At 28.7% G+C, this 24,962-nt stretch overlaps 2 protein-coding genes across 2 annotated transcripts; both read left to right on the top strand.

The window, feature by feature from the left end:
* Positions 1–5,761: 5,761 nt before the first annotated feature.
* LOC112792157 (uncharacterized) lies at positions 5,762–7,040 on the top strand. Its single transcript, XM_025835281.3, has one exon. It carries the CDS (start codon positions 5,921–5,923, stop codon positions 6,674–6,676), a length of 756 nt encoding a protein of 251 aa, XP_025691066.1. The 5' UTR covers positions 5,762–5,920; the 3' UTR covers positions 6,677–7,040.
* A 568-nt stretch (positions 7,041–7,608) lies between these two features.
* LOC112783528 (peptidyl-prolyl cis-trans isomerase FKBP16-3, chloroplastic-like) lies at positions 7,609–10,089 on the top strand. The gene is made up of 5 exons (XM_072210945.1): positions 7,609–7,614; positions 8,671–8,961; positions 9,434–9,517; positions 9,809–9,858; positions 9,962–10,089. The coding sequence occupies exons 1-5, from the start codon at positions 7,609–7,611 to the stop codon at positions 9,987–9,989; spliced, it is 459 nt and encodes a 152-aa protein (XP_072067046.1). The 3' UTR covers positions 9,990–10,089.
* Positions 10,090–24,962: the final 14,873 nt, after the last annotated feature.

Here is a 24,962-nt window from a genome sequence, read left to right as displayed (position 1 = left end):
CAAAGTTCAACGGCTCATATTCAAGATGTATGAAGAAAAATGTTAAAAGAGAAGATTGAAGGTAGGGTTGCATGTTTGATTTAGTTACTGCTTCTACCCTCTCTCTCTCCTTTGTCATGCCGCTGCTGCATGTGTATTGGGAGAAGAGAACCAACATGTGTTGAAGAAGTTTTCAATCTTGAAAACTTCCCTTTCTATAATAAAGGTGAAAGGTCAAGGGTTGAGATCAAGGAGTGATAACACACGTTTGTGTTTCCATAACTCTTTGAGCTATTTATTCTTTTCCTTCATGACTTTCATTGAATATTTCTTTTTCTCAGTTAGTCTATCTGTGTTTCATTGGTAAAAGACAAAATGTGAGATTTTGTAAGAAAACGCCAATGAGTAAAAAAAGACAGAGAGTTAAAGAAAAAGTCATAGTTAACTCAGAAATTTATTGTATGAATTTCTATTTTGTTGTCATGATCCTAAGGAGATTTCCTTACAAGTTGGGTTAGCACTTTGTGATTGAAAGCTTGATAGGAGTCCAAGTCAAGTTCAGACTTGGGGATAGAATCTGGATTTGTCCCAGATAAGATTTGGTAGATCCTAGGAAAGAATTGGTGTTTGTAATCTGATTATTATAGTAAAATTCCATCACTGTTGTGAGGGAGACTGGATGTAGGCTGCATTGCACTTAACAGCTGAACCATGATACATTTGGGTGTGATTCTCTCTTTCTCTTCTACTCCTATTCTATTTCTGTTGCGTTGGAGACAAAAATAAAAAATATCTCCTAACCCGTTACGAGACGAAAAGAAAATGTCTCTTGACTTGTTATGAGATAAAAACAGAAATATCTCCTGAAGTTCCTTTAAAATATCAGAGATTGAGATTCAGCGAAAAAGGGGGCTAAGATTCAACCCCCTTCTCTTAGACATTGATTACCATCAAAATATACCAATGACAGCTAAATTTTTAAAAAGTTTAGGACTAATCCAATAATAATGCATGTTAATTATGTTTAGTTTACTTCTGTTAAAGATTGTTCTTGTGAAATTGTTCCTAAATTTTTAAAAAAATTAGCCGTCAAGAATATATTTGGTGCAATTTGAAAATTTTTTGGACAAAATTAAAATAAAATAAAATTTAAGAATATTTTAAAACTTTTAACAAATTTTAAAAACAAAAATATTTTATTAAAAAAAAATTCTAATAACTAATGAAAAATATTTTTTTTCTTACGACTTAATAGTATCCAACCAAATTTTAAATAGGTCAAATTATTGAGATAAATACAACTTTTATAGATATTTATAGAAGAAAATGTTTAATATTGGATATGATCCGGATTTTACTTAATGAAAATGAGAAGTATGTTAGCATAGTATTACTTAAGGCTGGAACATAATGCTTTCGTTTTTATATTAAGTCCTCAATCTTAGATATCTTCTGAAATTTTATTATTTGCATCAATTATCGCCGTTAAAATGAAAAATTAAAGAGTGAGGCTGCAACTTTTGCTTTTCGAATTGTATTAAGTAGTTATGAGTACTATTTTTAGCAAGAGAAGGTTAAAAATCGTAGTGAAATGCAAAATGAATTGGAAAATAGGTGATAAAAATTTGCGTGCATGAATTCTTGAAGAGAGACATTTAAATAGAGTTAAGTATGATTTTGATTCCTAACATAGAGGTGGAAAATTTATTTTATTTTTAACCTTTTTTTTGCTATAAAATAGTCCAAAAAATTTAACTTAGTTATAAAGTTGTCATTCAGACCAAAATGACTTTCCCTTTCTTCTCAAAAATCAAGCACAAGAAGAAACAGAACCAAAAATAACAACAACAATGAATCAACAATGTAATCAAGCAGAAATAGGAGTAGGAGTAGAACAACAACAACAACGAAACAATATAATCAATCAGAAGCAGAAATAACTAGAAGCAACAATAATAAAAAATCAACAACATAATAGAAGTAAAAGCAAAATGAAAGCAGAAGCAGAAGCCGACAAGCACTATAAGAAAATAGTGTTATTTTGACACTTTATTTTTTAACACCATAATTAAATGTCAAAATTAATATATATTTTTGACAAATATCACAAATGTCAAATTTTTTATATTTTCTTGACGAAAAATTTGACCGTAGAAAATTACTCCTCAATTTTGACACTCATTTGTTTTCAATTTACTCTACTATTTTTTTTTCTTCTTTGGGCTCTGTTAATTTTGACATCACACTGCTCTCAGTTTAGGATTATACTACTCATTCTTTATCTTCAAAATCTCAATTTTTTCTTTAGTTTCAAGATCACATCTCATTCTTTGTTAAAATTTTTTGTTGAGAATATTTTATAGTCAATAAGTATCAAAATAAATAGTATTTTTGACAATTAATAAGTATCACAGAAAATATGTTCTCAAAATTTTCTAACAAATTATTTTTGACAGCCAATATTTATCAAAATAAGATTTAAATTTTTTTCACAATCGCTTATATGTTAAAAATACTATTTTTGACAAAACTTTTATTAACATATTTTCATAGTTAAAATAGTGTCAAAATTTGTTTTTTTGACAAATTTTAATTTTCTTTTACACATTATAACCCTAAAAAATAATCTATATTGTTGTAGTGGAGCCACCCGAAATTGCCATCACAGCCATCACAGTGCCGATCCGCCATCACACTGCCGCAACCCTTTTCTTTTTTTCTCTTCGCGCTACCTTAGTGCCACCGTCACATCGCGACTTCTTCTCCTCCCTCGACTCACCACCGAAGCCTTCCCCTGTTCTTGCCTCGAACTAGAACCCACTGCCATCGAGCACTTTCGCCGAGCCCAGAGGAGCAGCGGCGAGATCTAGCCACTGAACGACGACGAGCAACAATAGCCCTGTTCTTGTCTCGAACCAAAATCCACCGCCATCGAACACTTCTGCCGAGCCTAGAGGAGCAGCGGCGAGATCCAACCACCAAACAACGATGAGCAGCGAGATCCTTCCCCCTTTCTCCCTTTCCAGTTTCTCCCTTATTCAATGTTTTTGTTTTTATTTTTATTTTTATTTCTTTATAGTTAGGGGTATTTTTGGAATAAAAATTAAAAATTTGATAAAAATAACGATTTTAAAATTAAGTTAAACCTTTGAAATTATTTTGTAGTAAAAAAAAGGTCGAAAACGAAATAAATTTTTAGTCTCTATTAGAAGACCAACATTATACTTAATTCATCCAGGTACTATTTATTGATTTTGATAAGCATGTTCTCATGGCTGAAGACAATTCATCATCATGTGTTGTCACAAAAAAAAAAAAATTGCAATTGATAAAAAATTAAAAATTGTTAATAGAGTTTGAAAAATTTAAAAAATATCATATTTTTTGAGACTAATTTGATTATTAATTTAAATATATTTTTTGGGTCATTAATCATGTAAATATTTTGATTTCTTAACCGATAAAGGATTAGTAATTTAAACTCCATTGAAAGGTTTGTCCATAAATTATTGTATAAACTAAATTTGAATATGCAATAACAATAATCTAGATGGACTCAAAATTCAACTAAAATTATTATCAAAAGCCAGACAAAATAAACAATTTCAAAATAGCTCCCAACAAACCCAAAATTACAGGAGGCCCACAAGCTCTATCTATAACAGTCCAATTTCACAGATTTTTGCGACACGCCTATTAAGAATCACTGGTTTTTGTTTTGTTTTCTCATATTAATCCAAATAAATTTCACTGGTGTCTCTCCATGGTTATCTGGCATATACATTGAAGCTCCAAAAATAGAAAGGTAGTGCACATGAAAAAAAAATAGTGCAAATTACAGAAATAAAAAAAGAAGATATAGAACTAATTTGGACTAGTCAAGAGTTCGAATCCCGCAGCAACCCATATGGACAGATGAATAAATCTTTTTTAACGTGTCTTTTGGTGTTTAGCCGTGTTTCAAAAAATAAAAAAATAAAATCCTTTTTAAAGAGTGTAAAACTTTTTCATGATGAAGAAAAAGTGAAAAGAGAATTGTTGGCTCTGACCAAACAAATAAAATAAAAGCCATTGAAAGAACATAACTATAATTTATAGAAAGAAATTAAAGTTTAAGGGGGTGATTGCCCCTTGCCATGAATGAGGCTCCGCCCCCTTGCTTGACCTTAGTTATGTATGTCTTTTTTAACGTAAGCTATTGTAAATAGGAGTGACAATATACACCTTACTCATCTCGATTCGATTTTATTTGATTTGATAGGGTTGCTAATTCGATCCACAGCGAATAAGATATGGTGCGGGTAGAATTTTTGTGCGGTTCAGATATGGTGCGGATTGAGCTTCTACCTTATTTGACCAATCAGTATATCTTATATATGTATATGTTATATACTTGTATAAAATTATATTTTAAATGAATGTTAAATCAAAGACCTTTTTACTAAATATAAAAAATCCATAGCTACTAAAAAAAGATTATTTAATATTTCTTTTACATAAAGGTTAGTTATATTTTAAATTATCGTTAACTTTTATAATAATATTGCATTTTTTTTGTAACTCGCAGATAAAGTTGGATACCTACAAGTTAAAAACGGATAGAGTTAAAGTTGAAATATTCTTAATTCGCGAATAGATTTAATTCGCGAATAGATTAGAATTGAATTTATATAAAAATATAAACCTGCAGTAAGATTAGGGAGGACTCTAAACCCTACCGTATTCTATTTATTGCCATCCCTACTTGTCAAACATGCATTTTTAACTATCCATTTAAAAGGTGTGACCTAGCTAAGTAAGAAATGTGACATAACAAGATCATGCGAAAGTTCAACACGAGAGCGAGACCATTTCCATCTTATTCTGCTTTTGGTAATAATAAAAATAAAAAAATTTAGCTCCGGACGTGTGTATGAATTCATTATGAATTTGGCTTTGGCTTTGGCCTTTGGCTATGGTGACTGCGCTGCAACTCATTGGACATGTAACTATCGCTGTTCTTGCTCGCTCAACTAAATTCTGTTAATTGGTAGATACAAGTGAGTCTAATAAACTCACGTGATCAGTCAGTCCTATCAAGAATAAGGCTTGTATACCTTAATTATGTTAACCTCTCTATATATATATACTTATGGCATTATAATTTCTTTAATTTGAATGGACGCAGAAGAATGAGTGCATGCATGTATATTTTTGACTTGATCCTCACTTCTCCTAACTCCCTACAATCATGGCTTTGTCCAGCTTGCTTGTCACATAATTAATTTGCCGCCTCAGCACTGGACCCATTAATAATACTTTATTAAATTCCCTTTTCCTTTTCTATACTATCAGGTGTAAGCTAGGACACTTTGTCATTAACTCTAAAATCCATCCATGGTCCAGCATTCTCTTTTCGTTTCTTTCTTTTTTCTTTAAAAAAAAAGGTCAAAATAGGCTGGTTAGTTGATAATAACAAAACTTGCAAAAAGCAACAGTAAAAGCGAAGCAACAACGCCACCGTGATTCACTGCATGCGCACTACCCTCCACGCCCGCATTTCTTCGTCATAATGAACGGCGGATTTATCATATATGTTTTTCACATCTAGAAACAGCCAGCCGATATGAGTGATAGAATAAAGACGGTATGGATTATGGATCGGATTTCACTCTTTTACTAATTAAAATGATAAATAAATAGTCTTTTAAATCAAAGGAAAAATAATTTTAGAATATGTGGATAATTGAGAGAATAAAAAAGAATAGAATCTTAATAAAGAAACAATAATGCATGAGTCGTTTACAATATCCATAGTTAGTTCCGTTGGTTTGGCTTTATTTCTTGTTTCTTTCTTTGGTTCTTACCTATAACATCTCTCTCTGGTTTTCAAAATTCAGTGCCCCTCCAATCCCATGTCAAACACCAAAAATAGAAGAAACATCAAATACCAACCAAAGACATGAAAATCGCATCCGCCAATTCATTCATCCTCAGGTGCTTCCTCGTCTCCCTCTTCCTCTCCCTCCCCTTCCTCCTCCTCCTCCACCTCTTCTCCCAACCACAACCCCGCCACCCTCCTCCCTCCTCCACCTCCATCACCACCATCACCACCGCCGCCGGCCTCAAAATCAGACCCGGTTACACCTCCTACGACGCCTACATACAGCACCAGCTCAACAAGACCCTCAACCCTAAGCTCCGGAAAGTATGGACCACGCGCGATTGGAACCGCAAGATCCCCGTCTTCGCGCGCTTCTTCCAAGAACTGAAGGACAAACACCTTCTCCACAACGCCTCCAAGGCTCTCTGCATCGGCGCGCGCGTCGGCCAGGAGGTCGAGGCCTTGCGGCGCGTGGGAGTCACCGACTCCATCGGGATAGATCTTGTTCCTTTCCCTCCCCTCGTTGTAAAAGGCGATTTCCATAACCAACCCTTTGATAACGACACCTTCGATTTTGAATTCTCCAACGTCTTCGACCACGCTCTCTACCCTCACAAATTCGTTGCAGAGATTGAGCGCACGCTCAAGCCCAACGGTATCTGCGTCCTCCACGTGGCACTCTCTCGCCGCGCCGATAAGTATTCCGCCAACGACCTCTTCAGCGTGCAGCCTCTCGTGGAGTTGTTCAAGAACTCACGCCTCCTTCAAGTTCGCAACGTCGATGGCTTCGGCTTGGACACTGAGGTCGTCTTTCGCAAGAAAATCAAACAATAACAAATTCTCATCCATAACCAACATTTTGTAATACCTTCTTCGTCTCTATATCTTTCTTTTCTTTTTTCTCAGTTACACGTGAATTTTGTAATTTTTTTGTTTAATAAGCTTAAAATTACTTTTGTTCTTTGGAGGAGAGTGTTAGTGGTGGCGGTGGTGGTGATGATGAAGAATGTGGAATTTGAGGCTAATGGCATGGGTTATTATTGCAACGTAGTAACTGTGCATTTGGTTAGGTGACGACATAGATTGATAGATAGATAAGATGGCACTTTGCTTAAACTACACATTTAGTTGCGCTCTGTGTACAACATTTTGAGCACTTTCGGAATATAATTGGATATTTCGATTCTATAACGTATAACTGTTTATACCCTTCAGTTGTTTTCAGTTTTTTTTTTTTTTTTTTTGTATTAAGTTGAGCATGTTAGAATTTATAAATTAAAGGACGAACTAGTGGTGTCATCCATTTTTATAGTACTATTGTATCGTTTTTTTAGATAATTATTCATGCAATTAATATAAAAAATAATTATTTTTATTGATGTGACATTATATAATTAAATATATATATAAAATTATTTTATATTAATAATATATTAAAATTAAATTTTTTATTTTTAATATATATTTTATATTAATAACTAATTTTAATAATTAATTTTTATTTTTGTACTGCTAAGTGTACAGCTAATATTATTGATTAACTTATTATTGCAGAGACTTAGGAGGAACAACACGTACGTATTGCGTTTACTTTTAATTCCATTCACTCTGCACTGGAGATAGAATTAAATTAAACTAGTTTAATAATATTTTTGAGTAAGATAGAGTTAGTCTTATATGGAATATCCCCTCCATCACCAGCAAGTCAACCAAGACATTCACGGTTTGTGATACACGTTCTCTTTTCATGTATGCGACAATGAGCGATGACGGTATTATAAAGGTTTAATTATTCTGTTGATTTTTATAGTAAATTTTTAATTGAATTTTATATTTTTTTTAATTGAATTTTTATACGTTAATTTTTTTTAATTCAGTCATTACCGTCGTAAAATCGTTTGAAATAACAGAATATTTTATTAAAAAATCAAATATTCTCATAATTTAATAAAAAAATTTAATTAAAAACACCTCTATTTTTATAAAATACAAAAATATCTTTTATATTTTTGTCCCCAAAATTAAAGAACTCTAACTATTCCTAGGTTATTCTCCTAAGTTTTCAATTGGATTTCTCCTCCGTTGTACTCTGCTGGCGTCTTCCAAGGCGTCGTCGTCGTCCGTCGCTGGGTAGTCGTCGTCCCTCTGCGTCGCCCACAGATGCTCTGTTCTCCTCCGCTCGTCCGCCTTGCCTATTGCATCCCCTCGTCCCGCCTTGTCTCACCGCGCCTCGCAGTGCCTTGCCTCAAATTGCCGCTCCTTGACTCTGCGTTTTGCTGTCTGGACTGGTTCTGCAACAACAGGTGATGATAGAATTTTGTTTTAGTTTTTTAGCATTGGATAATAATTCTTCTCAATAATGTCTTCTTCCCACTACACTAAGAACGGGAGAAATGTTATGCTTAAAATAACTAGTAGTCAAACGGCATCCTCTCCCGATTCTAATGCTTCAGGTTCAATGTTGAGAAATCTTAATTGTTAAATACCTCTAATTTTGCTTATGCTTATTTTTTGTTGCTACTTGTATATAATTTGACTTTATTTTATTAGGTAACCAGCATTCTGAATGACAAAGAGAATCAATTGATCTAATTGTGAAGTTTAGTTTACTAAAATTAGTTTTGATTGTGCTAAAAAAATTTTATTATGAGTTCTGATTATGTATTTTATCTGTAATTAATTGATTATGTTAGAAATAAGGAAAGAGGTGAGATTGGAGATAAGGTGTTTGATTAAATGCCTTTGAGAGAGTTGAATTGATTATGAGTTTTGATTATGTATGTTATCTATAATTAATTGATTATGAGTTTAATTGATCATTGTCATAGAGGCATACAGGTTCTACTTGTAAAAGTTTGGGCTGCAATCCTCAAGGCATTGCTGCTAACAGGCTTCGATGCTTGGTTCCGCAATACCGAAGATCGGTGGTAAAAGCAAAGACCTCAGATACAACTGAATGTGCTGCTATGGTTAATACCAATTTTCGGAGAGACTTTCTTGGATTGATTTTGGGAATCTCAAGCCTCTTTGTTGGTTCATTGGAAGCCAAAGGAGCTGCTTTGCCCCCGAAAGATAAGCCGAAACTATGTGATGAAGCTTGTGAGAAGGAGCTTGAAAATGTATGGTGAGAATACATTGTTTCCTTCTCTGTTTCTTTTTTTTTTTTCTCTGCTAAGACATTACAATTGGTTGTTGTAAATTGCTAATAATACTTTGATATTTGATGTAATTGCATTGCATCTCCTATTTCTACTAATGTTAGTCAGCACCTTTCTCAAATGTTAGTTATTTTTTAAGAGAAATTCTTCAAATAAATCTTAAAAATTTAAAGCATTATTAGTATCTAAGTTATTCTTTCTTGATAATAGAATCTATCATTCTTAAAGGAATAGCAGACATTCTTATATTTTCAAAGAATTTGTGCACCATGCAAAGAATCTGTTAATAACCAATCTATGTGATTGCACTTAAGTTTTAATATTCACATTTTTAAGACCCTTGATCGATGACCACCATGGTATCAATGGATTTTACTTGGAATATCCATAGCTAAATGACTAATGTTGACTTTGAACATTTTATGCAATGAAGGTGCCTATGGTAACTACTGAATCAGGTTTGCAATATAAGGATATTAAAGTTGGACAAGGTCCTAGTCCCCCAGTTGGATTTCAGGTGTGAAATTTTTTTCTAATTTGTTCAGTTCTTTTTTATATGCAATACGAGATAGATAATATCTATTCTGCTCGAAGTTAACCGTTGAAAAAGGAAATATAGAACTAGAACACTTTCGCATTTTAAGCAACATGTAAGACATGTAGACAATAGTTTTGTCATGCTGTGTCTCTCTGTATCTCTGTCTCAGTGTAATCAAACATATTTGTATCTAACAAAATGCAACTTCATTTTTATACGCACTCCTTTGGTAATATACCTTGTGTAATGTAACTGTAATTGTAATTACAGGTAGCAGCTAATTATGTAGCAATGATTCCTTCCGAACAAGTATTTGATAGGTAAATCTACTGATGACAAAACTATATCAATCTCAACTCATCTTCATGAATTCCAATATTTAGAATGATGTTTCTTCTCGTGTTTTGTCTGAACCTCATCCAGGAAAAGAAGCGAAAGATTAATGCATTAAAAGAAGAGGAAAGAGCTCGAGAAGGAGAGAGCGAAGGATGAACTTCTGACGAGAAAGCGCCAAATAGAGGAAAGACGAGTGAGATACCGTGCGCAATGTGGTATGAATTAAGATTGGGCTGCAATGTGGCATGAATACACTATTTTCAATTAAGATTTAAATGTTTCTTGTTTAGTTTAAAAATCTGTTCTCTATCTTTGTTTCAGAATGCTTTGGTGTTGCTTTGTGATTGTAGGTGGTCCAAAAGCAGCATGTGCTGGTTGTGTTGGCTTTGCGGCATTTTCAGTCGTTATAGAGAAGTTCTTAGACAGGCATGAGTAATTACATATTGAATTGAAGTCACCCAATTTTACATTCATTAGGCATAGCATGGATTTTCATAGTGATAATCTTTTGCCCATTTACTAAAAGGCACATACAAAATTGTAGTATTTTATTTTACATCGATTATTATTTATTTGTATACAATATCAATTGGTGGATGCATTCCTCCAATTCCAAACTAGATAAGTATGCTCTTAAGTATTAATGTAAAGTTTATTATGTAAACTGGATGCATTATCATAATGAATACTTGAAGAATGAAAACTGAATTTTATATATGCTTATTACTATTATTTCTATTTCATTTTATCCATTCTTTTTTTTTAGGTTCTTAAGATAAGGTATTTTGAAAGTCGAAAAAAAAGAGAAAGTATTTTTGGTACAATTTGTATATAAATAAGCAAAAGAATGATAGTGACAAAATAAAAGGGATTATAGGAATATTTTTCATGTCTTAGAATAATTGAATAGGAATATCTTTCATTGAATATTTATAGTTTCACCGAATTTTCAATTAAGTCCCTATATTTTTTTCTTTTTAATTAGGTCGCTAAGGGTATAAAAGTAATTTCACAATTCATTAACATTTTTTTGACGTTTAACGTTAATAGGGACTAAATTGAAAAAAAATTAACGTATAGGGACCCAATTAAAAGGAAAAAAAGTATAGGGACCTAATTGAAAATTTTGCAAAACTATATGGACCAATAGAGTAATTAAACCTATTATAAATTCAGAAATGTTAGTTGTTTTTTTTATTTTTAGTCTTTAGTCAATTTTTAAAAAAATTATTATTATTTAATTAATTTAAATATTTATTTTTATGTCTTAATTGTTTAAAAAATTAAGAGAGTTATTTATTTTTATTTTTTTCTCTTGTAAAAAATTGAATAAAAGATAATATTTTAAAAATGTGTAATTGTATCAAAATTTGATAATTTAAAATGGAGATAAATTGAACATCTAAAATACGAACAAAATATAATAGTGATAAACATTTTTTAATTATAATACATTTATATATGACACAAATGGTAAAATTTTTCTTTTTTTATATGTAGTGTTTATTTTGTTGTAATGAAAGTGTAAAATCGTCAATTTAAATTCAGAGATTTAAATAATTTTTAAGTATTATGTTTAAAATTAGTTATATTTGTTAATGCAGTAATATCATATAAATATAATTGAAAGAAAATGTTAGGAAATATATATATTTTTATTAATATTAATCAATATTTTAGTTAACATTTTATTTATATTTATATATTGTTATATATTAGGAGGGGGATGCTACGGTAAAGTTGTTAATTTCATCTTTTTGTAAAGACGTTTTTCATTTTGTGGTTGATATTGATTTAAAAGTGTATTATTAAAAGTGTTGCTTAAAAAGAAAGTGTTACCCTTGATTGTTAACTTGGTTCTGATACCAATTTTTCAATTTCGATTTTTCTTTTAATTCTTCTTTCGAAATGTCTACTATCTCTACATATTTTGTTTCGAATAAATTTATAATTTGTATAGATTCAATTAGTGGTACTTTATTTAAAGGATTTTTATAAAAATAATTTGCAACTTCATAATCTAGAGTATTAACCATTTCTGTAATTTCTCTTGTATTTGTTAAATGATTATTTATTACTAGTCCTTGATGTATATTTATAATTCTGATTTCATATTTATAGTTTTTTAACTCTGTTCTAATTTCTATCATAATTATAATATTCTTTTTTACATGGATTATTATAAAATCTTTTATCTGTTTATAATTTCTTAAATCCTCAAAAACTTCTTTTATTTCTACACTTTCTCTTATTTCTAATTATCTTTCTAGTTTTTCAATTCTCCATTTTTTTTTCAACAGTTTTAATTCTTTTAAATCATAATATGGTTTTTCAGGCATTTATAAATTTCCTAGATTTAATTTTAACTTGTTTATATTTATTCTTATATCTATCCTTTTTATTATAAGGTCATCAATTTCGATCTGAAGATTATTTAATTTTTTTTATACTCCTCTATTTTATTTTTTAATTTTTTTGCTCTTTTCCTTTTTATTTTATTTTCTGGTTTTTCAATCTTTTTATGCCTCATAAATTAGGCAATCTTATTATAATTCCTAAAATAGTTTTGTTTATCATTATTTATTTTAGAATTTCTGCAAACTCTATCATTGATTCATCACTATTTTTCAGAGATTCTATTAATTTTTCTAGCTCTTCAACTTCTTTTTTTAACTTGTTATAGATTATTTTTAGAGCTTTAAATGCTCTTTGATTTATTTCAGAAAACTGCAAATATTTCAAATGATTCTCTCTTTCAAAGAGTTCTTGTTTCTTATCTTGATAAGTTACATATATTTCTTCCTTATTTATTGTCATAATTTGGTATTTGGGGTTTCATTTAATTTTTCGACCTTTTTTGTTAATTCTTTTATTTCAGAGTTTTCTTCTTTAATTTTTAATTTAGATAAACTTAAAGGACTATTGATTTTAGATTATCTTATTTGAAAATTTGATGAAACCGATCTTTTTTATGGTTCTTTTAACAATAGAACTGTGTTTTCAATAGCTTTGTATTTTGGTATTTCTGTTTTACAATTTTCTGAAATAATTCATCAACATAAATTCTTTCTCTATTTTTAAATATTATACTATGATGGTTATTTGTTAAAGCATAATTTATTGCATATGTAATTGAAAATGGTTCATCATCTTGTTCCATTAAACTTTTTCTATGAAATTTATAAGTTAAACTTATAGATCTACCAAGATTTTCAGTTGATAAAGGTATAGCATATCCAAGATGGGCATTAAATTTAACATTTACGTTTGCCAAATTTCCATGAACAATTTCAATTATTTGATCTATTAGGTCATCAGTAATTCTTTTGTCACAGATTGCTAAGCTTATTGGTGAATTAATTCCTTTCATATATGTAGATTTGATTAAAACTTGTATGGTACTAATATGAATCCATCCAATTTTATATCGTTTCTGTTGATCCTTAATTTTCTCAATCTGTTTACTTAATTCTTCATCATTTATCAAAGCTATTTCAAGTTCTCTATTAGCAGATTTTATTTTTACTGGGGCTTCAAGTTGAATTTTTCCATAGTATATTATATTTTTTCTATTAAAAACTTCTTTTAAAAGACTTTGTTTATTAAAATTTTCATTTGATTTGAGATTTAGCTCTGTTTTTAGAACAGCCTATTTTTCATTATCTAATAAAGCAGTTAATCTATAATAATCAGATTCTTCCGTTAATTCTAAGCTTTCTAAATAATTCATAACTAAGAAATTAGGACAAAGACGTACCTTTCAGAAAAAAAACTTCCTTTATTTAGTATATTTTACATAATGTGTTTTTATCTCCAGAGGGGAGATTGTAGATATTAACTCCAGAGGGGAGTTTAAAACTATTTTTTCCTAAGGGAATTCTTTTGTCAGACTACAGAATCGCCTCGACAGCTTCCTCCTTGCTCTCCTAGCATATGAGTACTCTTAGTCTTCTGCTTTCTGTTTTTTGATCCTTTCTACAATTGCCTAAGCAATCTATTTATAATGGTTGGGTCTGATGGACAATTCCCATCCTTACCCTTCTTATGATGTCATTGCTTACGTCATTGTTTATTATCTTGCACCAGCTACATTGTTGGTGCTCTATGACCTAAGCGCTTACATCATTATGCAATAATATTGAGGGATGCTTCAGATGCACTGTCCTCTTCTTTTATCATGTGGGTGGATGCACTGTTCTCTTTTTTTATCATGTGGGTGGATTCCATTTCATTATTGCTTCCTTCAGATATTTTCGAGACACATAGCTGGCACTTGTGGTCTTCTCTGTCTTTTATCAAATAGCAGAGATTCCTTGTTATCCCTTCAGGGAGCTTTTCTAAGAGTCTGGATAGATTATAGAATGCAGATTCAAATTCCACCAAGAGTCTCATCTCTCTTTCTTCAATTTCATTTCTTTTACTGGACACAAGCAGAGTATTTCTGCTTTTATAATGAATTCTTGTGTGAGATTTTCTTGTTATTTTTTGAGTTCTTTCAAAAACCCTTGCTAATGTGCCGGCTAGTCTTCCTTCATGACTGTAGATTGTTAAATCTTGAATTTGATCAATTGGTTGAAAGTTTCCTGGGAAGATGGACATGAATATTACTTGGTGTGCTGGAACTAAGCATTCTTCTTCTTCATTAAAAATAGGTTGACTATTTGTAAATTTTAGGGATATATCCCTTGGATTTACATTGTCAATCATATTTTTAAATCTCTTTACTGCATCAACGAATCCTACAGGAAACTCACTAATAATTTTTAGATCATTAAAAATTAAAATTGTATCAATTAATCCATACTGGAAAAATTGATAAGAGTCAGATGAAAAAGCCTCTGGAAAAATAACCAACTTTGTTAGCTGTTCTTTGACAATAGGATAGTATCCCAAGCTTGCCCTTTTTTCTTCAATCCAATTCAGGACGATATTAAGGGTTTCCCTGAGATTTGATATACAGACCCTTTTCTTTTCCTTGATTTCAGCCCTTGTAGGAATGTTTCTCATTATTTCTGTTCTCTGGGCTTGAATCGAAGCTTTATCTGCTCTTTTTAGGGTTTGTTCTGGATGAAGAGCTTCATATTCCCTGAAGGATTCCTTTGCCTATTCTAGTGTTGAAAATCCTCCTTTATGAACTATCTTTGATTGATGTGTGAATGGTGCTGCTTTTTCCCAGGCATCATATACTCCTTTCATGGGGCCATTATAAATCACATAATATTTTTTGTCTTGTGTGAATTTTTTAATAATTTCAGCAATTGTTTTATTTTATGAAATTTTTTCTTCACCTGGTTTGTCCACCATGCTTAGCTGGCTGAACTCTGATGGTTTTACTTGTTGTGTTGATTTCATTGTTTCAATGGCCTTCTTGAGGGATTGGATCTGTGTCCTTATTTGCTGACAATGCTTGCATTCTTCGAGTTCTTGCTGATATTTTTGAATTTCTTGATTTAATGCGTTGTATACGAACTACATTCTCTTGTTAATGTATCTGCAATAATATTTTTGTCACCCTTAATATATTCAATTTTTATTGGATATTGTAACAAAAATAATTGTCATCTTACCAATCGCCCATGATTATAATCAACTTTTAAATTGTATCGAATGAAACCTGTTAGGTAACTTGAATCTGTTCTTAATGTAAATTCTTTGGGTAGTAAATCAATTTTTCATTTTTTAAGAGATTTAATTGCTGCTAGAGTTTCCTTTTCATGAGTAGTGTATCTCTATTCTGTTGGAGTAAAAGTCTCTAAAATATACATGCAAAGTAATTCTTTTGGGGAATATTTAGAATCTAGTGATTCTTTTTCTTGTTCCAAACTTTTTATAGCTTTCTTAGCTTTTAGACATCCTGACCAGGTTATGTCTGAAGCATCTATTTCTACTATTAAGTAGTCGTTTTCTACTGGAATATAAAGTTTCGGAAGCTTTTCACATAATACTTTGATTTTTTGAATTCGCATACTGTCTTTTTCTTCCCATTTTCATTCTTTTTTAGTACTTATTTTTGGAAATAAGTTTTTAGTGTATTATGTTGTATTCTTTAAAAATCCTTGATTAGAAATATAATTTATACACCCTAAAAATCTTTGTAATTATTTTCTATCTTCTATTTTATTAGGGAATAAACTTACCTTTTCTAAAATATTTGGTTGAAGTTTTAGTTTTCCTTGAGTGGATAAAATTAACCCAAGAAACTCTATTTTTTATCTTGCAATTTTTGCTTTCTTTTTGCTAAGAACTAATCCTTTTTCTTTACATCTTTCTAAAACTATTAATAATTTTTGAAGATGATCTTCTTTATCCTGTTTTGTAAAAATTAATATATCATCAATGTAAACTAAAATAAATTCATTTAACTCTTTTAGATTTTCTTCCATAAATCTTTGATAGATACCTGGGGCTTGTTTTAATTCGAATGGTAAAACATTCCATTCATAAAGCAACACACTTGTTGATTCTTTTGTTGGGCAAGTAAAAGCAGTTAATTTATTTGTTTCTTCGTCTAAACGAAGTTGCCAATATCCTGATTTTGCATCAAGAGATGAAAACCAAGTTACTCCTTTGATTTTTTCCAAAATAGAATCTTTTCTTGGAAGTTTATGAGCATCACCAACAGTTGCTTCATTCATTTTCTTATAATTAATTACCATTCTTCGTTTTCCCCTTTTAATTTCATTATTGTTTTCGACATAAAAGGTTGGAGCCGCATGAGGACTTTTGCTTAATCTTACAATTCCTTTTTCCAAAAGATCTTTACATTCTAATGAGAACTCTTCTCTATCTCTTGCGGAATAAGGAATTTTATTTGGAACATTTATTTCTTTTGTAGGATCTTTTAATTTAATGCTTACTAATTCTTTATTTGTATTTTTAACATCTAAAGGATTTTCAGCGCAAGTTTCATCCAAAAGTTCTTCTATTTTTATTTCAAGATTATTTTTTGGGATATTTATCTGAAAATATAAATTTAAATAACATGTTTCTAATATAGAAAATATTTTAAATTTTAAAATCTTATCTATGGTAGTAGTTGGTATCTTTATACGTTTTGATTTTTGATTTATTGAAGAATCGTGTGGAGCTTTTAAAACTATATATGTTAATTCTTGAATGAATGGATGATATAGCTTTAAGAAGTTGTTTCCTATGATAAAATCCATCCCAGAATCTAACATATATATGGATGGAACAATGAACCTATAATTTTGAATAAATATTTCAGCTATTTCTACTTTTTGGTCAATTTTATGTATTGATTTGTCAGCTATTCTAACTCTTAATGGTTTCTTTAATTTTTTCCAATCAAGTTTTATATTTGTACTAGCAAAGCATTGTGTTGCTCCAGTATCTATGAAAGCATTTATAAACTTTTCTGTTATTTTTATAGTAATAAATGTGGCATTATTGCTCAGTCTCTGAGTCTGTCTCTGAGATATATTTAAAAATATAGTCTAAGTTATCATCTGATTCTTCTAATGGTTCCATGAAACAAGACTTAGCAATTTCTAATTATTTGGTAAGATATTTTTTATCCTTCTTTTTTGGACATTTATTTGCATAGTGTCCTTCTTCTTGGCAATACCAACACTTACAATTTTCTTTTTTATTTGGACAATAGTCATTTTTTTGTTTTTTGTTTTTATTGTTACTTCTTTTTCTAAAATACCTATTTTTTCTCCAATTTGGATATTATTTTCTTTTCTTAAATTGATATTTTCTTTTTCTTTAAAATTTTTTATTAAGACCATATTTTTGAGGTATTTTTTCATTATCCTGACAGCAAATTCTAATTATATTTTCGAATCTTTTTTGAGTTGCTTCTTGCATATAACGTTCTTTTATTTCCTCTCTTATTGCAGAGGTTGCTCCTCCAAAATTATTTTCAATTGTTCCTCTATTTATTTCTCTTATAAATCTTCCCATTATAAATTCATTAGCAGGGTATGGAAGTTTTATTATATACATACTAAGATAATGGTTTTTATATTCTTCTTTTAGTTTATAATAATGTATTCTATATTCACATATGTAAGATTCTACGTTACATAAATCATATATTTGAATATTAGCTAAATGATTTTTCGCTTCTTGATATTCTTTATTATAGACTTCTTGTCTATGATCTATAATATTTTTTCCAAAAAATTCTTTATACAGAACCATCATTATATGTAATATCTTATCGTAAATTGTTGTTTTTGTTGCTAATTCTTCTATTATTTGGTTTTCTATTGATGTCATATAATCTCTTACAGTTCTTTTAGTATAAAACCCTATATAATTCCAGATATCTCCTCCAGACAATTCACTAAGTTTTGGATTAGTAAAAGCTTCTAATAAGAAGGAATTCAACCAATTCTCAAAAATTTCTTTTTCATTCTTTTTACAGTCTAAATCGAGCATTCTTTCTCCTTCCGTTTCCTGTATTTTAGGAACGTACTTTGATGGTATTTTTGTATACTTTGAATTTTTATTTATAAATCCCTTTTTAAAAGCATAATTTTCAAAACCTGTTTCCCATTTAAATTGAGATTGATTATCCTTAGATGTTCCAGCTTCATTTTTTACTTGTATTGGAATTGCTGGATCTTCATCACTTGAATAATCTAGGATGTGTTCTTCATTTTTTATATTTTCAGAATTTACTAATTCTTCTTCTATTTGAAATTCTTGTTCCATAATATTATTTTCTTGAGCCATTTTTAATTGTTTAAAAAGCATTGTAACTTCTTCTAATTTTTTTCAATATTCATAATTTCAATGGTGGTTTTACTTTTAGTTTTGTTATGTTGGCTATATTTTGAATTTTTTCTTCTTTGGAATTTTCTTTCTGAAAATATTTATTTAATATTTATTTAATTTCGTTTATATTAGGTTCCTCTTTTTTCTTATTTCTTTGAAAATTTATGGATAGTAATATTTCTTCAAACATATCTACTATAGAATTTAATTGTGGGTTAAACGTATGATAGAGATGTGGAGAATCATTTCTATGGTAGCATATTTTAGAAATTTCATGTGAAATATAAGTTTTTTCAAGTTTTTGAAGTCCTTCAATAAAACTTATAGTAAAATAAAGATTTTGAGAAAAATCATTTTGTATTGATTTTAAGAATTCGGTATCATTACAATTAACATTAGTTAAAATCATTAGTTTTTGATCTATTAATTTGATAATTTAATTATTTTTTCTCTTAAATCTTCTAATTTATTTTTTTCCATTAGGTGACGCTTTTCTCATAAAATGCTATAGTTTTAAGTGTTATGTAGTTAAAAGTGTGACTTTAAAATATATGGTTTATGTTTTGCCATGTAGGCATCTTTAAAAAAAGTTGTTTTTGAAATCTTTATTTGAGTGGTGCCTATATTAGAATGTGGTTTAAACATTATTATCTGAAAAATATTCTTTAGACATCAAGTTGTACTCTTCAGCTATCCATAGTTCCATACAGTTAATGAGAGAGAGGGGTATGCAAATATGCAACAAGAATAATTAGGATAGTTCTGTCCATACTTTATGAGACATAATTAGAATTTGCTGCTGAATGACATCGTTTAACCTCCCCTTTCTTTATTGTAAATTGAAATTACATCGACAATCTTTTGGTCTAATATAGGAGTTTCTATTTTTCTTTTCTCTATCTTTTACTTACTAAACATGAAGAGGGAAAAAAAAACCAGCCTATAAGACGGTACAGGCTCACCTGCTTGATTACCTCTGGAAGCTCTGTTAATGTTGTAAGTGTGAGAAGTATTGAAGTTAGTCTCACATAAAAAAAACAAAAAAAAATGAAGAGTTTATAAGATGAGAATCCCATTAACTTATTTCTCTCTGAAGTCTCCTCGGTGATTGAGAACTTCCATGGTTAGTCCAACAAGCTCTATATTCTCTGCACATTATTATACAGTTTCACTCTGTATTCTATGCACATTATTAATATTTACGTTATCCACACTCCCAAACAAAAATAAGACCCTCTCCAAATAGCAAACACTTCATACCTCAGGACACTAGCAGCAGAGGGTATAATTTGTCATTTGGTTTTTTTATTTTTGTCAAATGGGCTAGCTATTAGTTATGGGTTGTTCTTTCTTATCAACAATGCATAAATGTTGTAATTTGTCTAAATTCCAAGTCCCAACTAACCATGCATATGCATGTGATGATGAATGATTTATTTTATTTACAGGTCATTTTGGATCAATTATTCCACCCAATTCAATATGCAATTTGTTTTTTTTTGTGTCATTGGCTGACCCACTTCATATCAGAGGGGCCAAGAGTGGCAAAGCAGGGCGAGGCGTGTTCAAAAATGGATGTAAAATAGGTCTAAAATATCAGTTCGTTATGCTTTATGTTAGTGTGTTGAACTTAAACTAATTCATTATTTAACCTTTTCTAAATAGTAAAACTAATTAAAATTAATTAAATAAAAAAGATAAGTGAAATTTTAATTATTATTTAAATTCAAATAAAAATAATCAAATTATAATATAATTTTTTAAAATTCTCCACGTTAATAAGGCATCTATCACAATATCCATTATTCTTAAATTGCTGTCAAAAATATAAAAAATAACATTTTTAAATTATTCTTTAATAAACAAAAAACTTCGAATAAAAAATTTAAAACAAAAAAAAAACAGAATTTCGTGATTAAAAAAAAATAACTATATGTGTTTTAAAAGAAGTCAAGTTAAACAGACTAGAACATATATATAGGATAGCAAAATAAAACAAAGAGAGAAAAATAAAATAAATATAAAGTTGGAAAAAAAAATCAAGTTGATCTATCAGGACAGTTTGCCATACCCTATCAAAAAAACATCCGTTTTACTGTCGTAAGCATTAAGACATTTGTCAGTTGAGGAATGCTTATTTATAATCCCCAAACAGTCAAAAACACTTTCACCCACACTTAATTTGAATAGGAAAAACTAATGCCTGATTAGGCCTTACATCGATCACATGTGAATCATTCTTTTATTTTTATTTGGTTCATAATACTATGATCACTTTTAGTCACTTGTGATGAGTATCTCTTTCATAGAGCCCCACACAAATAGGTATTATGCGCCATATAAGTAAGATGTAGAATACACTTTGAAGTTTGTAACATTTGTCAAATAATTTTTCTAATATATAGGATTGGAAGAGTTTTTAGTATATCTGAAATACTGATATTTTAGTTATTTTAATCGTTATACATTATAAAAAATATATATAATATATATTAATTGAAATTAACGGTTAAAATAATTAAAATTTTTCTTGTAGGATTAGTATTGGATTCCTTTCCAACGGCGCATTGCGATAGAAAAGCGCCAAGCATCGAGAAGTGGGTCCGGGGCTAAGCCTGCAAAGAACCACTGAATAGAGTGAGCCCAATAAGGAGTGCACCTTGGCCCATGCCCAATTTTACGAACGGCCGCTTTTGCATAAGCCTCTGGTGTTGGAATGAAAAGTGAATCTTTCTCTATACATGCTATCTCTGATGCCATCTTCGTTGCTACATACAGTGGTACCTTCATTCATCAACACCATCATTTATTTAATTTCTAGAAAGAAACCATTTCTTTAAGAAGAATACTCTGTGCTTATTTAGATGTTATTAAATTTATAGAAAACCTATTAATAAAAAATAATCTTTTAAATTTTTTAATATATTTAACAAATTTTTAATAATAAAAACAAAAATACTATAAAAATTATTGTTTTTAGAAATTATAATTTACATATCTTTATATATTTTTTAAAATAATATTTTTTATATAATAAATAAACAAAAATATTTTTATATTATTATACCAAATATAATTAATAGATAAAAAAATTTTATATGAGATATCTAAATATAAAATTATTTTTATTTTTTATAAAAATATTTTTAAAAAATTATTTTTAAAAAAATTATTTTTTAGAAACTCACTCAAATAAATACTCTCCCTTTGCCAAAGCATTCTAGAAAATTTTTATCATGATATGGAAAAACTAAAACTAAGGAGAGAAAATAGTGGCTATTTTTCTTTTTTGTATTGGAATGTTATTGATGATTTTTATTAATATTATGATCTTTAGGCGTAATACAGTGATACAAAAGATATGCAGGATAAAAAGAAATCGTGAATCACGATTTTAAATAAATAAAAAATTAAAAAAATAATCAGAAATTGTGAATCCCGATTTTAAATAAAATAAAATAATAAAAAATATTGTGAGTATTATTTTAAATTTTTTAATTTAAAAATTATAATTTCTAAAATCGTGAATTACAATTTTTTTTATTGTAAAAATCAATACACACAATTTATATTATACATCACACTTGTAAAATATACTAATTTAAACTTATATTATTATTTAATACATTACACAATTTCATTTATTGTATGAAAAATAATTGGCTCAAAGAAAGAGGAGTAAAATATTATTTTTGTCTTTAATATTTTGGGTAGGTATTAAAATTGTTCCTAACATTTAAATCGTCCTATTTAAGTCCCTAACGTTTTAAAAATTGACTCAATATTGTCTTATCATTAGGAATTCGTTAACAGAATTGACTGCGGCACAAAATTGAGACGATTTTAAAACATTAGGGACTTAAATATGATGAAAACGTTGGGACAAAAATAATACATAGAAATAAATTTTAATTTTATCCTTCAGTAATATTAATTTTTTACGGTACATAATTATTTAATTATTTTTTAATCACATCTAAATAAATTATAGTTAATCACATTACTTTTATTCTAAATAAATTTATTTTTTTATAATTTTACTCTTAAAAGTTTTTACTCATTATAAAATGATTATAGAATGACTAGTACATAAATTTATGGGGGAAAATGATATATATACAATAAAGTAATATAATTCTAATTATTCTACAAACATTTCATGATGAGTAAAAATATTTAAGAGTAAAATTATAAAAAAATTATTTAGAATCAAAGTAATGTAATTATGTATAATTTACATAGATGGTGATTAAAAAATAATTGAATAATTATGTACCGTAAAAGATTGATATTAGTGAATGATAAAATTAAAATTTATTTTTATGTATTATTTTGTCCCTAACGTTTTCGTCTTATTTAAGTCTTTAATATTTTAAAATTATCTTAATTTTGTCCTATCGTCAATTCCGTTAATAAATTCCTAACGACAGAATAATATTAAATCAATTTTAAAATATTAAAAATTTAAATAAGATAATTTAAATATTAAAAATAATTTTAAAATTTGTCGTAAATGTTAGAGACGACGATACTTTGCTTAACTAAAAAAGTGAAGTGTGGCGTGGGTACCTGAGACTGGACGTGAATCCCATACTGTTTATACTCGACGTACAGAGATCTTGATAGCTGATCCAGGTAACTGCATGTTTTGGTAGTCAATTTATTTTTTTTTTGTTTGGTAGTGAATTTATATATAATCATGAATTTGACGATTGATTTTTAACGTATATAATTTAAAAAAAATAGATATGAATGTTTTCCCTAATAATTATTTTAAAAGAAAGTCTACAAAAAATATTTAAAAAATAATATATATCTTTTTCTAAAAGATGCATGATGATCAAATTTATAAAAAATAGATATCGTAAAAAATATGTTCAAAAATCATAATGTATAACATTAATTAAAATGAATATAAACATACAGTAGTGGAACAAAAATTTCACTTAAAATAAGTCTGAAAGATGAATTTAAAAATGAACTATCACCTTATAACATTTATCTTTTGGTGAATTTCCACATATATTGAGTAATTGTTTTATGATTTGACATTTTAATCAATATTTGAATTAAATTTGACTAATTTAAAATGACATACCTTATTACATATATATATCTTTTATTTTGTACATTTGTAGTATAATAAGACTACTTTATTATTCACGTCATTGTCTTTTGCAGTTAACATTTATTTCTATTTCCTCGTGTCTGAATAAAAAGACTCTCATCCGTGCATATGCAATAAAAGTGATAGTTATGTCTAACTAAAATTTAAAAACTGAACCAAATTGTTGCATAAACTAAAGTAGTTTAGCATATACTAATATATTAAATATTTGAGTAAGTGCATATATAATTAATTTTTTATAATTAATTTTAATCAATTTTTTCTTTGTCTTTTTAAAATATTTTTTTTAATAATAATTTTCTCCTTTATTTACACTATCAACATTTCACTTTAATTTCAACCATATATTTTCATCTAATTTTTCATCATAATTGTCAGAATCGAACCGGTAATTGAATCGGTCAAATTATTGAGTCACTGAATTATTAATTCAACCGGTAGATCACTGGTTGAACTGATAAAACCGGTCGTACGTAAATAAAAAATATAAAATAGTAAAAATTTAAATAAAGTAACAATTAGGTCCTTAAAATTTTCGAATTCAGGTTAACTAGCCCTTGAAAAAAAAATAAAGTACCAATTTGGTCCTTCAAGATATAGTAAATGATGAATACATTATGTCCCTCTATTAATTTATCATGTGAAATTTAGTGGCGATGCTTATAGTCGCTACTAATTAGTCCTAAGTCAAAATTTTTGAAGACCTACTAACTCAATACTCTAAAAAATTTAAAATAAATATCTTTACTAATATTTTAATATGTAAATATAAATATTAAAATATTTGATATTTATTTTAATAATTCTATAAATTCTAAAGAATTAAAAAAGATTGAGTATAAAACTAAAATTAAATTAAATAAATATAAAATAATTTAGTTGTGTATGTATATAATATTTAGAATAATTGGCACATAAATTTACAAATGAACACAACAGCTTGGTGGCGCTCTTTATTGGTGCCTAGCAAGAAGACATGGGTTTGATACTCCTTGGGAGGACCATAGGACCAATCGGGCCGGACCAGATTACTGGTTTATCAATTTTTTGGTCAAATCAGTCGATCCGGTCCTATTTTTACAACACTATTTTTTATGGTTTATTTTCAACAAAACCATAATTGACTTTAAATAATTTTTTTAATTTTTTTAATGTGTTTTTGAATATTTTTTTATATGTGATTTTGTATGATTGTTTGAGTAATGATAATGT

Source organism: Arachis hypogaea, chromosome 13, assembly GCF_003086295.3.
Source record: "Arachis hypogaea cultivar Tifrunner chromosome 13, arahy.Tifrunner.gnm2.J5K5, whole genome shotgun sequence".
Lineage (NCBI taxonomy): Eukaryota > Viridiplantae > Streptophyta > Magnoliopsida > Fabales > Fabaceae > Arachis > Arachis hypogaea.
This window is presented reverse-complemented; position numbering and strand designations above follow the sequence as displayed.